This window comes from Anabrus simplex, chromosome 7 (assembly GCF_040414725.1).
Source record: "Anabrus simplex isolate iqAnaSimp1 chromosome 7, ASM4041472v1, whole genome shotgun sequence".
Lineage (NCBI taxonomy): Eukaryota > Metazoa > Arthropoda > Insecta > Orthoptera > Tettigoniidae > Anabrus > Anabrus simplex.
The window spans coordinates 12,928,071-12,945,727 of NC_090271.1; the positions used below are offsets into that span (position 1 = coordinate 12,928,071).

A 17,657-nucleotide genomic window follows, 5' to 3' on the forward strand; every position below is an offset into this window, starting at 1 on the left:
CACCAAACTTGGTACACTTATCAATTAGTATCAGGAGACAAACCGCGTGAGAGTAAGACACCCCTAGCACCCTTATGGGCAGGGGGCGAGGGGGGTGGTATAAAAATAATCTAGAATATTATCGAATCCATAGTTTTCGTGGTAGCTGAAATAATTAGTGACACCCCGATTTTTTAAAAATTCATGTTCAGTCCCCTTTGGGGTGTGGGTGAGGGAGAGCGAGATATAAAAATAATCAAAAACAGTGTCGAATCTACAGTTTTCTGGGTCAATGAGATGAATGGAGACAATCCAGATTTTATATCTCTTAGTGGTGGAGGGCAGGAGGGGGACAGTCTCATTGACAGTTGAAATCCTGTACATCGTATCTATAGTGCGACGGCTAAATACATATAGTTATCACTTATTAATTTTTGACAGGATCAAATACTTCCCAGTCGATTCGAGCTTCCATAAGGACGAAGTTTTACTCGAAAACTAAATAATCTAAAACTTCAAATCAAACACATCTAAATAATTTTAAAACTACATAATAGATCATAACATATCAATCTGCAAGTCAAAAAGGAATTCTATAAAAATTCACATCACATATAACTAACTGGTAATGCAAATCTTAAAGGTAAATATTCAGAAACTATCCGGGCAACGCCGGGTACTACAGCTAGTGTATAATAAACTCGTAATTAAGCAGTAACACATTATTACACAAAAATTCGCCCAACCATCATTTCTTTTATTGTCATTCCGTCTCTTTAAAAGTGCTTTACTTTACAAAGATGTCCAGCCTCCATAAGGTCTATGTCTTCTATGTTTAAAATATCCTGAAGATGATCAACGTTATCGTCCATTCCTTCAAAGTTGAATGGATAAGTCGAATATTTCACCACGATTATATTACTGCAGACAGTAAATACCACGAAAACAAACTGCTCACTCGTTTCTTTTTCCGCTACTCGCTGCTATACAACGCTTATACAAGGGTCCTGGTCTGTTAAAGCAATTCAATGAATAACTATAACAGATGTGTACACAGGTGGTTTATACACGGTTTATTAGTAACAAATTTCACATAAATGGACTATAAACCTTGTATAAAAGTTATACACCATTTATTAGTAAGAGGGTAAAAAGAGATCATGTGTGAGAAGTGTTTTAGACGAACACTGGAATGCGCCAGTGTATATGTTTCAAGTGTTTACATTGCACGAAAAAATTATCCACCACTAAGTAAAAACAGACAGCGTGTGAAGTGTTTTAGACATAGTGTGTGAAGAATTTTATGTAATTTAGGAGAGGATTCTAGTGATGCAAGAGACAACGAATCTTCCCATCTACAGGAAATTGAGCCTAATGCAAGTTCAGATTAATGAAATACCTGTCACGTAAGTAGGCCTACTTGCTCATTTTCATGGTGAACATATTTCATAGCAGTGATAATGTATTTTTATCATCTCACGCAAAGCAGCTATATCCATAAATTTACATGTTCATGTTTGTGTAAAGACCACGTGGACCTTGCGGAGTGATACAAAATGTTTGTTTATGCCTACGTTACTCTTTCGATGGAAGGAATTTTAGTTGATTTAATTTTTTTTCAAAATGAGCCATCCTAAAATGAGGGTGCGGGCATTATTTGACAGTGGGGATTATTCAGGTAAATACGGCCGGGCAGGCATCAATTTTTGAAAATGAGAGAAATTCTCTCATAGTGCACTGGCACGGCCGGTAGCTCCAAGTAGGCTACGCAGTGGCCTCCATGGTATGCAGTAGCCATCCATCTAAGTAGGTGTGCTATTTACTAACTGATGAGCCCAACTTAGCACACTGGGGCGAAATGCTAGCAACCAGGAATAAGTTAGCTGGAAAATTAATACAGTAGAACCTCGATAATTCGCAATCGGTTAATTCAAAACTCCACCTAATTCAAAGAAGTTCTCGTTCCCAGAAACATTAGGTACGGTTCTGCATGCTATTTAAATTGTTTAATTCGAAATACAGTTAATTCGTAATTCGAAGTACAATGTCGGTCCCATTACCGAAATTCAGACTTTTAATTTGAAACTGGCTTTACATTTTAAAACAAAAGTATGTTACAGAGAAATTTAAAATAAAAATGTATCCGCGTCATGATAAAATGCGTCTTCCAGAAAGTACAAGGGTGGCTTTCTGCACTTTCACTTCGGTGTGTTTACAGTGTGCTTCATATTTGCTAGGTTTGAGTGAAATCATACTTCTTTTGTAGTGAGCGTTTTGATGAACACAACAATATCAAGTAGCAGGAAGTGTGCAGAGAAGAATAATCCGCGAACACTGGCGATGCCGACAGTTGAGGAAAAAGCATGGCTCATATAATCAATTCGTATGCACCGAACAATATTGTCAGTGCCAATGAGACTGTAATCTTTTAATGTCGAGCCAAAACGGACTTATAGTTCTAAAAGAGAGAAGTGCCAGCTGGGAAATCGCACAAGGGTGCGGGTCATTGTACTGTGTTGCAATGCATACGGAAATGACAAACTTTGTCCCCTCGTTATATGAAAGTTTGATAAGCCACGATGTTGTAAAGGCATCGGGCACATTCCGTGCAATTACAAGGCATCTAAAAAATGAAACAGTTCAGTAATCCAAAAGTTCCGTGGTTCAAATCCCAGTCACTCCATGTGAGATTTGTGCTGGACAAAGAAGAGGCACCGGGCGAGTTGGCCGTGCGCGTAGAGGCGCGCGGCTGTGAGCTTGCATCCGGGAGATAGTAGGTTCGAATCCCACTATCGGCAGCCCTGAAGATGGTTTTCCGTGGTTTCCCATTTCCACACCAGGCAAATGCTGGGGCTGTACCTTAATTAAGGCCACGGCCGCTTCCTTCCAACTCCTAGGCCTTTCCTATCCCATCGTCGCCATAAGACCTGTCTGTGTCGGTGCGACGTAAAGCCCATAGAAAAAAAAAAAAAAAAAAAAAAAGAAGAGGCAGGACAGGTTTTTCTCTGGGTACTCCGGTTTTCCCTGTCATCTTTTATTCCAGCAACACTCTCCACTATCATTTCATCTGTCAGTCATTAATCATTGCCCCGGAGGAGTGCGACAGGCTTCGGCAGCCGGCACAATTTCTATCCTCGCCGCTAGATGGGGCTTCATTCCATTCCCGACCCGGTCGAATGACTGGAAACAGGCTGTGGATTTTCATTTTCACAGTAATCCAAAAAATGAAGCATTTGCACAGGGGAGCCAGCATAATCTGTCCTCGTCTTTGAATCGTGTGTTTTCTTTCTTTCGATGCGTGAGGTTATGTTTGTCACTGATTTATCTAAGTGCATTATTTGAACACTGTAAATGCACCTTGTTGGATACATTTCGGAAATAGTTTTTGTCCATGGCATTTGAAAGGTTTAAACTGTGAATTTTTTTTTCTATTGGCTTTACGTCGCACTGACACAGATAGGTCTTATGGCGACGATGGGACAGGAAAGGGCTAGACTGGGAAGGAAGCGGCCATGGCCTTAATTAAGGTACAGCCCCAGCATTTGCCTGGTGTGAAAATGGGAAACCACGGAAAACCATCTTCAGGGCTGCCGACAGTGGGGTTTGAACCCACTATCTCCCGAATACTGGCCACACTTAAGCGACTGCAGCTATCGAGGATGGAAGATGGAAGCTCGGTAAACTGTGAATCAAGGTGATTGCATGCGTTAATGGGTCTTAGAATACTTCGTGACGCGGCAAGGGTTGGCATTTCTGAATTAAGAGAGAAGTGCCATGGCGGGAAGTCGTACAAGGATAGAGTGATTGTACTGAGTTGTAATACAGATGGAAGCGAGAGACTTTCTCCCCTCGTCATAGGAAAGTTTGATTAGCCACAATGTTTTAAGGGCATCGGTTACTTTCCGTGCAAGTACACGCATATAAATGCATACAGTACAGTATTCCAATGAATAAAATACTTGCACAGGGGAGCCAGCATAAATTTCTCCTTGACTTCGAATCGTGCTTTTTTTTTCTTTCGTTGCGTGAGGTTATGTTTGTAAGTGAGTTATCCAAGTGCATTATTTGAATACTGTAAATACACCTTGTTGGATACATTTTGGGAACAGGTCTTATTCCATGGCATTTGAAAGGTTTGAACTGTGAAAAATGAAAACCTACAACCTGTTTTCCAGTCCTTGGCCGGGTCAGGGATGTAATGAATGAAACATATATAGGCTGTTATTACAGTGGGGTCGCCACTCCCAAGGTGATTTATTAATGACTGATAAATGCTATGAAATGATAATGGATAGTGTTGCTGGAATGAAAGATGACAGGGAAAACCGGAGTACCCGGAGAAAAACCTGTCCCGCCTCTTCTTTGTCCAGCACAAATCTTACATTTGAGTGACCGGGATTTGAACCACGGTATCCAGTGGTGAGAGGCCGACGAGCTGCCGTGTGAGCCACGGAGGCTCAACTGTGAATCAAAGTTAATTGTGTGCAGTAACGGACCTTAGAATATTTTGCAACGCGGCAGGTTTTGACACTTCTGAATTATAAGTTGACGGTTAATTCAAAATAACGTAATTCAAAGTCCGATTTTTGAGTCCCAACGACTTTGAATTAACAAGCTTTTACTGTAATGTCCAAAAAAGGGCAGCTTTCTGGACTGTGCAAACTATTGAGCAATTTGTCTTTCCAGTGTGGCCAGAAAAATATACTCTTGCATACTGGAGAGGAGGCTGAGACAAGAAGTAGAGGAAAAGTTGGAAGAAGAACAGTGTGCTTTCAGGCCAAGTCGAAAAACACACTACCATATAAACACTAAGAACCGTTATAGAGAAACAACTTAGCCAAGGGAAGGATGTTTGTCAACCTAAAGACCGCATTTGACTCGGTCCCCAGGGAACAGCTTTGGGAAGCACTTGAATACAAAAAGGTAACCAAGACTCTCTTATGCCGCATTAGGAGCATGTACAATAGAGTCCAAGGAGTGGTGAGAATAGCTGGTGAATGCTCTACGGAATTTGAAATGGCGAAGGGAGTAAAACAGGGTGAGAGCTTGAGCCCTCTTCTCTTTGTGACCTTCATGAACCACGTCATTAAGCAGTGTAAAAGAAGAACTAAAAGAATTAAGGTTGGCAACTGGAACATGAGACCAATATATGTCCAATCCTTGGTCTATGCAGAAGACATTCTGATTTTGGCTGGGAAAGAGGAGGATCTCCAACAAGCTCTTACCGAATGGGATTATGCCTTCCAGGACCATGGAATGGAAGTGAATGAGAGCAAAACCAAGGTCATGCAGTTCATCAAAGGAGAAAAAGTACAGCTTCAGATCAAGTGGAACAATGAGGATATTGAGCAAGTAGAACAAATTGAGTATCTGGGCACCATTTTCAGAGAGGATGGAAAATCAGAAGCAGAAATAAACAACAGAATTAGAAAAGCTAATCAAGTTTACTATGGTATACACAACCAATCATAGGAAAGAAAGAAATTATTAGAAACATAAAAATGCGGGTATATCATGCCGTGTACCTGCCAACTCTCCTGTATGGTGCAGAGAGTTGAACAATGCATAAAAAACTGGAGAGAGACGTTTGGTTGCTGCTGAGATGAGATATTCGTATATGGATAAGAAAGAAATTTCACCTTATCAATGCTGTTTATTGTAAATATAGACTTACATCAGTACGGGTTTCGACCCTATTAGGTCATCATTAGCTGACAAATCATGATATTACATATGATTGTGAAAACTTAACCTAAGCTTAAAACTAATATTTAAACCTCAAAACAATTTTACTTTCACGGATTTACAAATGAAATGACAACATACATCCCCATTAGACATCCGGATATGCTAATGGATGACAACATCTTTGTAGATAAGTAATACAAACCAGACGGATTGCATGGGAGGAGTACCATCTTGGGACTGATCAGAGGGTGAGGGAAGACCCTGGGTGAGGTTCAGAGAATGGCGCACGACAGAAGAAACTTTAGTAAACGACTGAAATGTCCCGACGCCTAACGGCACAAAGGGAAATAATAATAATAAGAAGAAAATTTTTGTTCTGACGTTGTTGTTGTTGTTGTTGTGTGCTTCACTGAAAACTATTCCATTTATGGTGGTGCACAGTAGTTCTGACCGGGTGGCTTACTCGTGTTGAGAGCGATTTAAATCTGATTTCGAAGCAAGCGTGCAGGACCATCAAATCTGAAGCGACTGGGTTGAGAGCGTAATGTTCAAGCACAGCAGCAAAATGGTTAAACATAAGCCCATCTTATATGGTTCTGCTGCCAGCCCCGTGGTGTGGAGGCAGCGCACCAGGCCAGGCCAGGACCTGGACCTGAGGGCTGATTCTAGTTCCACTCAGCCAACACAATTACAAATGAGGAGTTATCTGACAGTGAGATGGCGGCCCCAGTCTAGAAAGCTGAGAGGATTTGTCCTGCTGATCACACGTCACCTCAAAATCTGCAGGTCTTCGGGCTGAACAGTGGTCGTGTGGTAGGTAAAAGACCCTTCAGGGCCGATAGTGCCAAGGGATTTAATTTTTATATATGGTTCTCCTATGGTAGTAAAACATTTTCCATACATACTATGTAGTGTTAATTTTTTTTTTTTTGTCCATTTTGAAAATCTAGGATTTCTACCAGAGAAACATACAAGACTTCAATGTTACCAAATGTGAAGGAGAATTACCAAGACATGCAGTGGCTCCTTGAATCTCCTCCACACTATCCTCTGAAGGTGACCAATGATGGGGTCGCTCGTAACATATCTCAAATAAAGGCTGCTTTTCTTGCTCAATGAGGCTTTCTTGTATTTGTTGGCATAATAAATCAAAGTCGTCTTCATTTCTGCACAGGAAACACTGTAATGATATAAGAAGAAAAATGATTCAAATTTATAATTTACCCTGCATTAGTTCCACAATCTGCCCCATGCAGAATTTGTTCCGCAGAGTACTTGTTGACACCATAATTTAAACTAAATTCAAAATAAACATTCAAGGGTATGCTGAAAAAAAAATGGGGGTATGAATCAAGAAAAGTAAATTTTACAGGAGATGGGGAAAGCTTAATATTTTCAAACGCATTGTGGCTGTGAACTGATTATTTTAACCATGATGGTTCAATTTTGTTTGTATTGACTTACTTTGAATCTATGAAAACACTTTCTGCCTTGTCATTACTTAACATTTTACTATGTTACCTCCTGTACATGTTTTGAGAGCTCAACAGCGGCTCCCTTCCTCAGTGGTACAAAACATCAACAAAAATCCTTAAACTTGCTATTATAATCTATGTCTTAATTCTACCCTATAGTCTTCACTGTTCAATTTAAACATCCCTAGTATTACTAAAGTCCCGTCTTATTCTCATTTTCCAAATTTGTTCTATCTTGAGGTCACTGAACATTTGTACAATAATGTCATCAATAAGATTTATACATAATATTCTGAAATTGTTAACACATCCCTTTTCTGGGTCTAAACTGTTCAATTATTTATCCCTACTATGTCATTTAGTAAAAAACCTTACAAAATTAAAATTCACAAAAATGAATAAAATCCTATTAAATGCTAAAATATTGAAAGGCTGTCCACTCTGTTCTTGAAAATCCTGTTCCCTATTTTACACCTAAAAAGAAAAACATACTTAATTTTCTTAATCTGCATTTCAAATGTCTTATTTGTATAGTTTATTCCAAAATTGTCAATTGACTTACTGCTAAGGTTGTAAGATCTTTCATATAATACAGCAATTTCTCCTACTAATCACGTTCGACCACATGAGCCATAACGGTCAAGTTTCTTTAAAATAAACAAACATCAAAACAACTTTAGAGACATTTTAACGAAAATGACGACAACTCAGATGACTAGTGAAAATTTTATTACTTGGTCCTATATACTGTTTTCCACAAGTTTGGCACTTCAATCAATCAATCAATCAATCAATCAATCAATCAATCAATCAATCAATCAATCAATCAATCAATCAATCAATCAATCACCAGTGATCTGCATTTAGGGCAGTCGCCCAGGTGGCAGATTTCCTATCTGTTGTTTTCCTAGCCTTTTCTTAAATGATTGCAAATAAATTGGAAATTTATTGAACATCTCCCTTGGTAAGTTATTCCAATCCCTTAACTCCCCTTCCTATAAATGAAATGGTTAGTTAGCGTGCTGGCCTTTGATCACAGGGGTCCCGGGTTCGATTCCCGGCATGGTTGGGAATTTCTTACTTTACAAGTGAAAACTATTTAATATAAAAACATATTAAATATATTTTGGGGCATACAGTAGAAGTCCGCTATAGCGAGTACGGCATATAACGAGAACTCCGTTATAGCGACGGCTTTTCTCTGTCCCTTCAAAATTCCTATATTAACCTGCATATTGTCCTTCGGTTACAGCGAGAACCCTATCACTGGCGCATCCGTTATTACGAGCGATTAAGCGCGCGCGATTTTTTCCGTTACCAATATTTATGCACCCCAGCGATGGTATTGCATGTGATTGATTACCTTCGGCATCGTTTCCTCGCTATGTGCACTAGCGATTTCTCTCGTCGACATTCGAAGGCGATGTCAGTGTCGATTAGCAATATCCGTCGACATCTGTTCCGTAAAGAAAACTCGAAATGAAAGAACATATTTTCATAATAAATGCGTGAATAACGTGTCCAATAACGGTTGTTAACTCGTTAAAAATTAAGGCTGACTAAACGACCGCTTAATTTTGAGGCTAAATACTGCAATTAAGTAAGAATGGGATACACCTCGAGATATGGCAGAGTGCTTAATTGATTTCATATGTTAGTTTGTATTTTGTCGCGTCTGGTTAAATTCCAGAAAGGCTATTATGAAAATTTATAGCGAGAAAGGTATAATTTCTCTACCGGCACTTGAAGTGTGTTTTCGTCATACGTATCGTATGGTTAAGTTAGGATACGTGACGCTGTTTGAATAAGAAAACTGAAACGTTTGCAACAAAATGCGATCGATCATCTTCGGTACAGTACAGTTTTCTCACTTTGTGCATTTGCAAGCTCTCTTGTTGACATTCAAAGGTGATGTTGGAATTGATTAGTAATACCCATCGACTCCTGTTCTCTAAAGAAAATTCGAAATGAAAGAGAATAACACGTTTTCGTAATAAATACGTAAATAACATGGCCGATAGCAGTTGTTAACTCGTAAAAATAAACACTGAATAAACGATATCTTAATTTTAATGTTATATACAGAAATTACGTAAGAATGTCATATACCTCAAGACATGGCAGAGTGCATCACTGATTTCAGAGGATATTTCATATCTTCTCGCATCTAGTTACGCCTATTTACATGTAAATTTTTCACAAGGAGGTTATTTCTCCACACGCGTTTCAAATATGTTTTCATGATAGGCTACATATACGGTTAGGTTAGGTGACGCTGTTTGAAGAAGAAACCTGAGGTGTTTTCCACAGAGATCTCTGGAGTGATACCGTATTTCCCCGAATCCAAGACTTTTTTTTCCCTCAGAATCTCATGCGAAAACTCAAGGGTTGTTGCATTCGCGGCGTAACAGTAAGTTAATGGATACCTCTGGCAACTACCGCGGTAACCACGCTGCTTCTTTTCACACGCGCACAGAACTCATTGACGACCACTTCTTTACTACACATCGCTACCGGTTGTACAGCGTACAGTGTGTGTGTTTCTCAAATCTGCAGAATGGCATCAAAACATGCGACCCTTTGAATTCTTAGAAAATCCATGGCTACTCAGTGGCAGAGTCATAACGCGTCTATTGCACTTGACGCTTAGTAAAATTAAGGTTTATAGACAGGAGGAATATTTTCGTGGTGAATAGTCGTATTGTAAAGATACGTGGAAAAAGTATTGCCGGCAAATTTTCAACGGGTTCTAGTCGATATTATTATGCCAATTTTAAGTTAATGTTTATTAAACATTCGGAAATGTAGAATAATTGTGCAGCCGCAAGAAAATACGGCATAGGCCTAACTAAAGCCAATATTTGGCGTTAGCGTGACGACAAAGTGCTAAAAAAATGCGTACTGCAAAAAAAATGCATTCAGTGGTCCACAACAAGGACGCTTTAAAGAAGTCGATGATGAAATAGGTATGTGCACGAAAAACGCAAGGGCGGTTGACCATACCGCGGCGCAATAAACTTGTTCGTTGACTTTCAACGTTCGCGATTAGGCCTATACATCGCTAACCGTTGAATTTGGTCGTACCCGACATGCGAGACGTTCGTGTAGCGGTAGCCGGTTATATCTGACGCTGAGTAAAAGTAACAGTTTTATAGACAGCAAGAATAATTTCCTGATGGATCACTGTATTGTAGACACGCATGGAATAGATATTGCCGGAAAATTTTCAACGAGTTCTCTTCGGTGTTATGATGCCAATGTTAAGTTAATGGTCCCTAAACCCGCGGAAATAAAGATAATTGTTCAGCCGCAAAAAAAAAAAAAAACAAAAAACAAAACGGCGTGACGAAAGTCAGTGTTCGGTGTCTAAAAATGCGTAGGCCTGTACGATTTTACAAACTTGTTTTTGAGCCTGATTAAAATTTTTTGAAGGAAAAAGTGGGGTTCATCTTGGATTCGGAGAAATACAGAACTATATTCTTTTCAGAATGAAATTAAACACACACTTTCATGTAGTATCGGATTACGAAAAATAACAAACAACTAAGCCGTAGTGTGGATGTCATCTGCGGAAACGCAAGTTTTGAACAAACTGATTGCTGTTTAATACCGATTTCAAAGTGCATGAAGTGTTTTCCGACTTTTATACAAAAATCGGATATAACGACAATCTGTTATAGCGAGTAAATTTTTCGCTGTTATGAATTCTCGCTATAACGGACTTCTACTGTATTTCATCTCTCTCTGAGACTTCATCAGCCATAAAACCATGTGGTAGATTACAAAACTCATTGATTAGAAATTGAAAAAAATGGAGAACCCAGTGCCTTTTTAAGGACTATTTGAGATACGTAAAAGACATATTTTATTTGGGAGCATAATATTATTTGCGTTAAATTCCAATATTTCAATAATTCCAATAATTTGTAAAAGCCACCTATAATTGGAGCGTGTCTCTGTTGGTGGCACATTTATTAATTAAATTAAATTGAATTAAATTAAAGGTTCAACCGCCCAAAGCGGTTGGCCTTTCAGGTTGGTCGGGTTATTTCCCGCCGCCCAACATTCAACGTTGAGATACTAGCTGTACGGTCTACTCCATATATCATAACAGATTCTGTGGTCTAGGTAACACCGGATATGTAGTGTGAAGTTCCTATATGAATCGTGCTTTCTATGGCAATTATGTTGAATCGGACAAGATGGCTGACACTTAGGGCAAGAGACTATAGATAGATATAATAAACTGCCGTTCTATCTAGTGTTATCTATGGAATGATTGTGGGAAATCCAATATGGCTGTCACTTAGGGCGTAAAACTTTCACAAATATAACCCTAATAACAGCAAATAGAGATCGTAAAACTACTAAATAACACCAACACTAGGTCACTGCTGTAAGTAAATGATCCAAGCAAATATGTAAACAAGTTGCCATACCTATTTGTATTAACAGGAAGTCGAAAATTCAGATATGTCTTGTTATTCCAGACCTTATATTTGATGTTATCTTGGGATCTGACTGGCTAAGTTTATACTCAGCTCGGTTAGATTACAATGAGGCGATGGTATATTTAAGGTGGGGTAATGAGGATATTAAAAGTCAGGTGGGATGCCGAAGTTCAGACGAAAGTGGAGGTTTGTGACATGTGGTGTGTCAATGAGGTTTGAAAAGATAAAGAAGAAAGAGCAAATTTTAAGTTATGTGAAGTATGGTTAGAGAACCAAGATGATGCTTTGAGAGAAGCGGTAGATAGTAGCAATTTGGAAGAAGGTCAGAGGGACCAACTGTTGTATGTGTTGAGAAAACACAAGGAGGTATTTTCATTGAAACCTGGTATAACACTTGTATGAACACTCATTTTCAGTGCTGGATCAAAGTATATTCGCTGGACCGAGATATCCGATACCACATAAATATGCCAAAGCAGTAGACAATCAAATAGAAGCCATGTTAGAGGATGGTATTATTGAAGTTTTGAAAGTCAGTGTGTAGAGAAATTGAATGCAAAAAGGCCCAGGAATATAAAAGAATTGAGATCATACATTGGAGTATGTAACTTTTTTAGAAGATTTGTATTAAGATTTTCCTACTTATTAGAGCCGTTTAGAGATTTGCTGAAAGCTGGCAATAAGTGGAAGCAGGCAGAAAACTATGAGAATTTGATTAAAGCGGCTGAGAAGCGTAGCAAACAGCAGAAACGTCAGGTGTTAGACGAATTTCAGGTAGTTCTGTTCTGTTACGTGTTCCCATGCTCTCATCCAGTGAAGAGAAGGTGACGAAGAAATTCTTTTTGTTGTATCAGGGTCCATTCCAGATTCATTGTCAGGTTGGTCCTTGTGCATAAAGATTGAAAAATGGTGATCGTGTCATGTTGGGCACTTAATATTCGCTCTCTGAGACGATATATTTCTGAGAATTAACCGTAATGTCTCCAAGGTGTTGTTTTGATAACACTAAATGTACTTCAGTTAGCAAACGTGAATTCATCTATAGGTTGTGAACCTAGGCCTGACACTATTGTAGATTTTTTTTTTTTTTTTTTTTGTTTGTTAAAAATGAAGCCATGTTTTCCAGTGTTGACTTAGTTAAATGTAGCAAAGGCTTTTCAGTCTGTCAAACACATAGCAAATATAATGTAAATTAAAACACTAAGAGCATATCATAAAACACACACTAACATACAAAGAATGACATGTTTCGTTCTACAAGAACATCCTCAGATTCTATCAAATCACTTAAAATAAGCTTATATATGTACAGTATTGTTTACGTAGCGTAAACTTGTCAAAGATAGAGAGAAAAGTGATAACATGAAACAGTAATGACAAAAAATAAATTATATACAATTATAATATAGTATTTATATAATATTTATATAATATTTATTTATATTTATATAATATTTACATTATATTTGCTATGTGTTTGACAGACTGAAAAGCCTTTGCTACATTTAACTATTGTAGAAGCCATGAATAACTTGGGAATTATTTATTGTAACTGCAGAAGGAAATTAATGCAATAATTTTCTAAGTACAGTGGAACCTCAATTCTCCATTTTCCGAGGGACCACGGAAAAAAAACATACAACACGGGAAAACGGAAAATCCGGGAATGAATGAACCAACAACAACTTGGCTAAACATCACAAAAATGAAATATGTATACTTATAAACCTGCAAACACCCCTAAACCAAACCAAACTACAGCCCCAATGGGCCTTCTGCCTACCAAGCAACCGCCATCGGTCTGAAGGCCTGCAGATTACGAGGTGACACATGGTCAGTGTGACGAATCCTCTCGGCCGTTATTCCGGGCTCTCTAGACTGGGGTCGCCATCTCACCATTCAATAGCTCCTCAATTAAAGGTAATCGTAGAATGAGTAAACCTGGAACCAGCCCTCATAGCGAGGTAAAAATGCCTGACCTGGCCAGTAATTGAACCCGGGCCCTCAGGGTGAGAGGCAGGCAAGTTAGACAGCGAGGCCAGCATCAAACATTAATTACCGGTATGCGAGTTAAAAATCTCGAAACTACATTCAGTTTTACCAGAGAAACTTTGTCAGTTTCCTCTGAAAACTTCTTTCAGTTCAGCAACTTTGATCAGCCAGAGCCAAACTCTTCGAAAAATCTAATATAGTACCCATAACGGCAAGCCAAACAACAATCAACCACAAGTAGTTTTTAATTTTTTATCTCTGATCTAATAAAATAAAACACATTAGATACAAAAGCGCCCAACATGATGGCGAAATCCCCTTTTTTACCTTCCATTGTAATTTGGTCACCGGTATACTGTTCGTAGTCAGTTTATGGAAATCGTGCACCGCGTAAATTAGGCCTACATCGGCTTTTCTAGGTTATGTTGAACTCGAGAATATGGTTTCGAATGTACATATCGATTTTCAAGTTTTCAATTGCATTAAATTCAATTCTGCCCGTCACTAATTACAATGAAATTGGAAAGAGAAAAAATATCATTAACACTTCCGAAATTACGATTATTGGTGACCTTGAGCTCAGATGGAAAGTGCGCTCGCTGTACAAGTCCGGTATGAGTGCAAAATGATACAAAGCTTTAAATGAAACGTACGCAAATAAAACGACTGCGGTTTTCACAACATTTTAACACAAAAACGTGAAATTCCCAGTCTTATATTAGGACGAAAACAGTAATAGGCAATCTCTAAACCTCCCATGGCTTTATGTATGTAAGGTGCAACATCTGTTCTGGTCTCGATAACATAATTGTGTACGATAATATTAAAATACTACGGTAAATTTGTGTTACTTAACCCATATATGCCCGCAACTTTTGTTTTTGAATGAAGTGCTCATTTTCACATTTGTTGCTTCTTTTAGTGATATTAGGTTAATGGCAACACTGATTTTTTTGTTTCTATTAGTGTTACAGTCTGATTGGCCATGGGTCGAAAACGACCCTGTGGGCATATAAACTACCTTTTCCTAAATTGTTGTCATTACATATCTTACAGTTATTTACTAATACAGACAACCATTATTGTGTGAAATGTTATTGTTCTGTTTATTACAATTATACACAAATATTATTACACAGATAATTATGAGTTCAAGTACAATGGTGAATTACAACACATTCAGAAAAATATTGCAGCACTAGAAAGTTACAAGCACTGTGCATCTTACACTGAAGTCTCAGTCTTCATGAAAAGCTATGCATGAAACTTTGAGAAACATTTATCATGTAACGCGACATTGCATCTCTTGCATGCTTTCGTGGTTTTCCTTTTGCACGAAACACATCTTTTACGTTTCTGACCCACAGTAATCATATGACCATCACTTTTGCGTGCGATTTCTGGGACATTCTTTATGACATTCCTTGATCGGGTAGATGGGCCGGGTTGTGTTCGCGCAACTCCATATTTCAGAAGAAGTGTTTTAGCTAGTTCCCTACGAAATGATAGAAGATCATTGGTTCTTCCAAGGGAACGAGCGAGAAGGTAGGCATTGTTCACATAAACATCTAGCAGCCAAAATACAATTGGTGTGTACCATTTCTTTCCCCTAATTCCAACCCGGTACACAACAACATTGCTATCCATTTGATCCACTCCGCGCATATAACCATTGTACTGATGAAAACTGAATGTCTGAGGAATGGCAATTCCTTTCTTCTGTGCTGAAGAGTACCTTTGCGTGGGTCAAATAGGATGAACTCCGTACTCACTTGACAGGAGAGTAACAACGTTGTTATCATGCCACCTAATTGCATTGATACCGTGTTTCTTGTTTATCATGGTGTCAAATGCTCCTCTAGGCTCCTTGCCCATAACATCAATTCCCTTTAGTGGACAGTGTCCTGTACGGTCCTTTCTAACAGTTCCTGTTGCTTTACACCTTTTGTTTGAAGCAATGACCTTCACCAGCGGGAGGTTGTATAGCCACATCAATAGTTGAAACCTCTTGTTTGGAAGATAACCTTTCAAGTTCTTCTAAAATCTCAAAAGTTATAAGACTGTTTGGGAAACTAGGAAACATGAGAAGAAGAACTCTTAACTTTTAGTACCGAGTCTGTAATAGATTCCCGTGATAATTCCCTCTCCCCAAATATAAAAACGTTGCAATAATAACGGAAAGAAACTAAGCTATATCATTGAGCAATAATGCAATTATGATCATATTTGATGAAATGCATGAAAGGTTCCTTATATGCCCACAGGGTCGAAAACGACCCATATCAAATATCTCGTTTTATTATACGACCATATAGAAAAATTAAAAAGCTTGTGTCGTGTAGTCGTAAACTATATTCTTTACTCTAAGTAACTGCACAAGAGCCAAGCTAAAATAATAAACAGCAAAATTGTCAACTTACATTTTCTGCCGCACTGCATCAATACTATGCTGAAGGATGTAACACAGCAATCTGTTTGCAGTTACAAGGCAAACAGTACAGCTTCAAATCAATAATCACACATTCACAATAATAGCCAACATGCTGACAAATACATAATCATGATTTTAAGTCGAAAACGAATGCATGGGGATAAATGATGGCAAATGACTATTGTGGGTCGTTTTCGACCCTGTGGGCATATATGGGTTAAGAAGGAGCAGTTTCGATTCCTGCCTGAAAGCCCAGTGACTATACAGTGCCCTGAGGGAAATGCCAAAAACCTGTTCGGCAGTACACTCGAAAAAATTTAAAAAAAAATAAACATATAACCCTGGACGTAATTTAGACATTTTGCAAGTACGAACATTTGACGAAATTCGTTTCGTGTTCAAGTACAGCTGTCGAAGAAATACGCTCTGTCTCCTTCCAATTGTTGTGGGCACACACTGCTTTATGATTTCCACAGATTCTCTAAACAATGCCACCGGAAAGCGACGCAAAGATAGTCCCTTATGCAAGTTCGCTGCCGATCACTTTTTCAGTACAGTACTTCCTCAAATTACCGGGTACCGCAATGACGAGACGTTAACACCAAGATCCGTAAGTATGCTGTAGCTGTCCTTTCGCGAGATATAGTTTCTTGAAAAATGCGTGATCAAGGATTTAGCGTTGATGGGACTGAAATTTCTGGACTGTTGATCCAGGAAATTGTTTCTTCGAGGAACAGATAATATGGGATTTTTACAACGTGATTTAATTAGGATGCTCGCGGGACCACGTAATTTGAAAGAATAATACGGGAAAACGTAGTTTCCGGGAATGTATAATCGAAGTTCTACTGTAGAATTTTGTGTGTGCGATGAAAACAAGAAATTGCTTGCTGCCATCTAAGAGAAGTAAGCCACAGTGATGACGTGTGTGTGGTGTATATAATTATAATAACCTAGAACTGCAGAACACTTTGATGGTGAAGTGCAAAGATAGTGTTATTTACCTGTTGTAATGTTGTAAAATATTGTGTGTGTTGTTGACAAACTTTTGGAAGAAAATCGGCAGGAATTATTACAAGTGTTATATGGTATCATTGGAACAGACACTCTACAGTGAGATACAAGATTTGATTATGTATGTTTTTATTAAGTGTTTAGAAAGAGGCAATGATGTATGTGTCAGCCATATTTGGGTAGTGTGTTATTTTCACATATGTTATATTTGTAAATAACAGGAGGGCGTATGTAACTGTCCAGGGTTCTCCAACCATACTAATTTATTGCACAGTCCTATTACGTGATATCACTCGATATTAAGATTATCCGTCATTGGAAGTTATTCATTAACACATATTAATTTAACTTCAATCAATTGTAAATAAGGCTTTTGGAATCATATTGTATATATTAGAACATCATTTTTATTTAAATTATAGATAGGAATTCATTATGTACTGTGAATATGGTCAATATGTTGAGACAGAGTTTGTATCATTTCATCCCATACTTGTGTACACAGAAAAGTTATTCTTGAAGCAGGGAAGTAATGATGAGTCACTGGGTTTAACTCATGAGTACTGTATTATACAGCGACCCGTGTGCAAGGCTAGCAAGCTAGGAGACTACTTCGTCGCCACGCCT

General features: G+C 38.4%; 1 protein-coding gene across 2 annotated transcripts in view; it reads right to left on the reverse strand.

Annotated features, from left to right (window-relative positions):
* Positions 1-17,657, reverse strand: part of Atg4a (Autophagy-related 4a) — a 98,454-nt gene that overhangs the window by 14,912 nt on the left and 65,885 nt on the right. For both annotated transcript variants that reach the window (XM_068228562.1, XM_067151060.2), the window contains exon 9: positions 6,676-6,847. In XM_068228562.1, the coding sequence (XP_068084663.1) occupies positions 6,676-6,847 (172 nt within the window). The remainder of the gene's footprint in view (positions 1-6,675; positions 6,848-17,657) is intronic.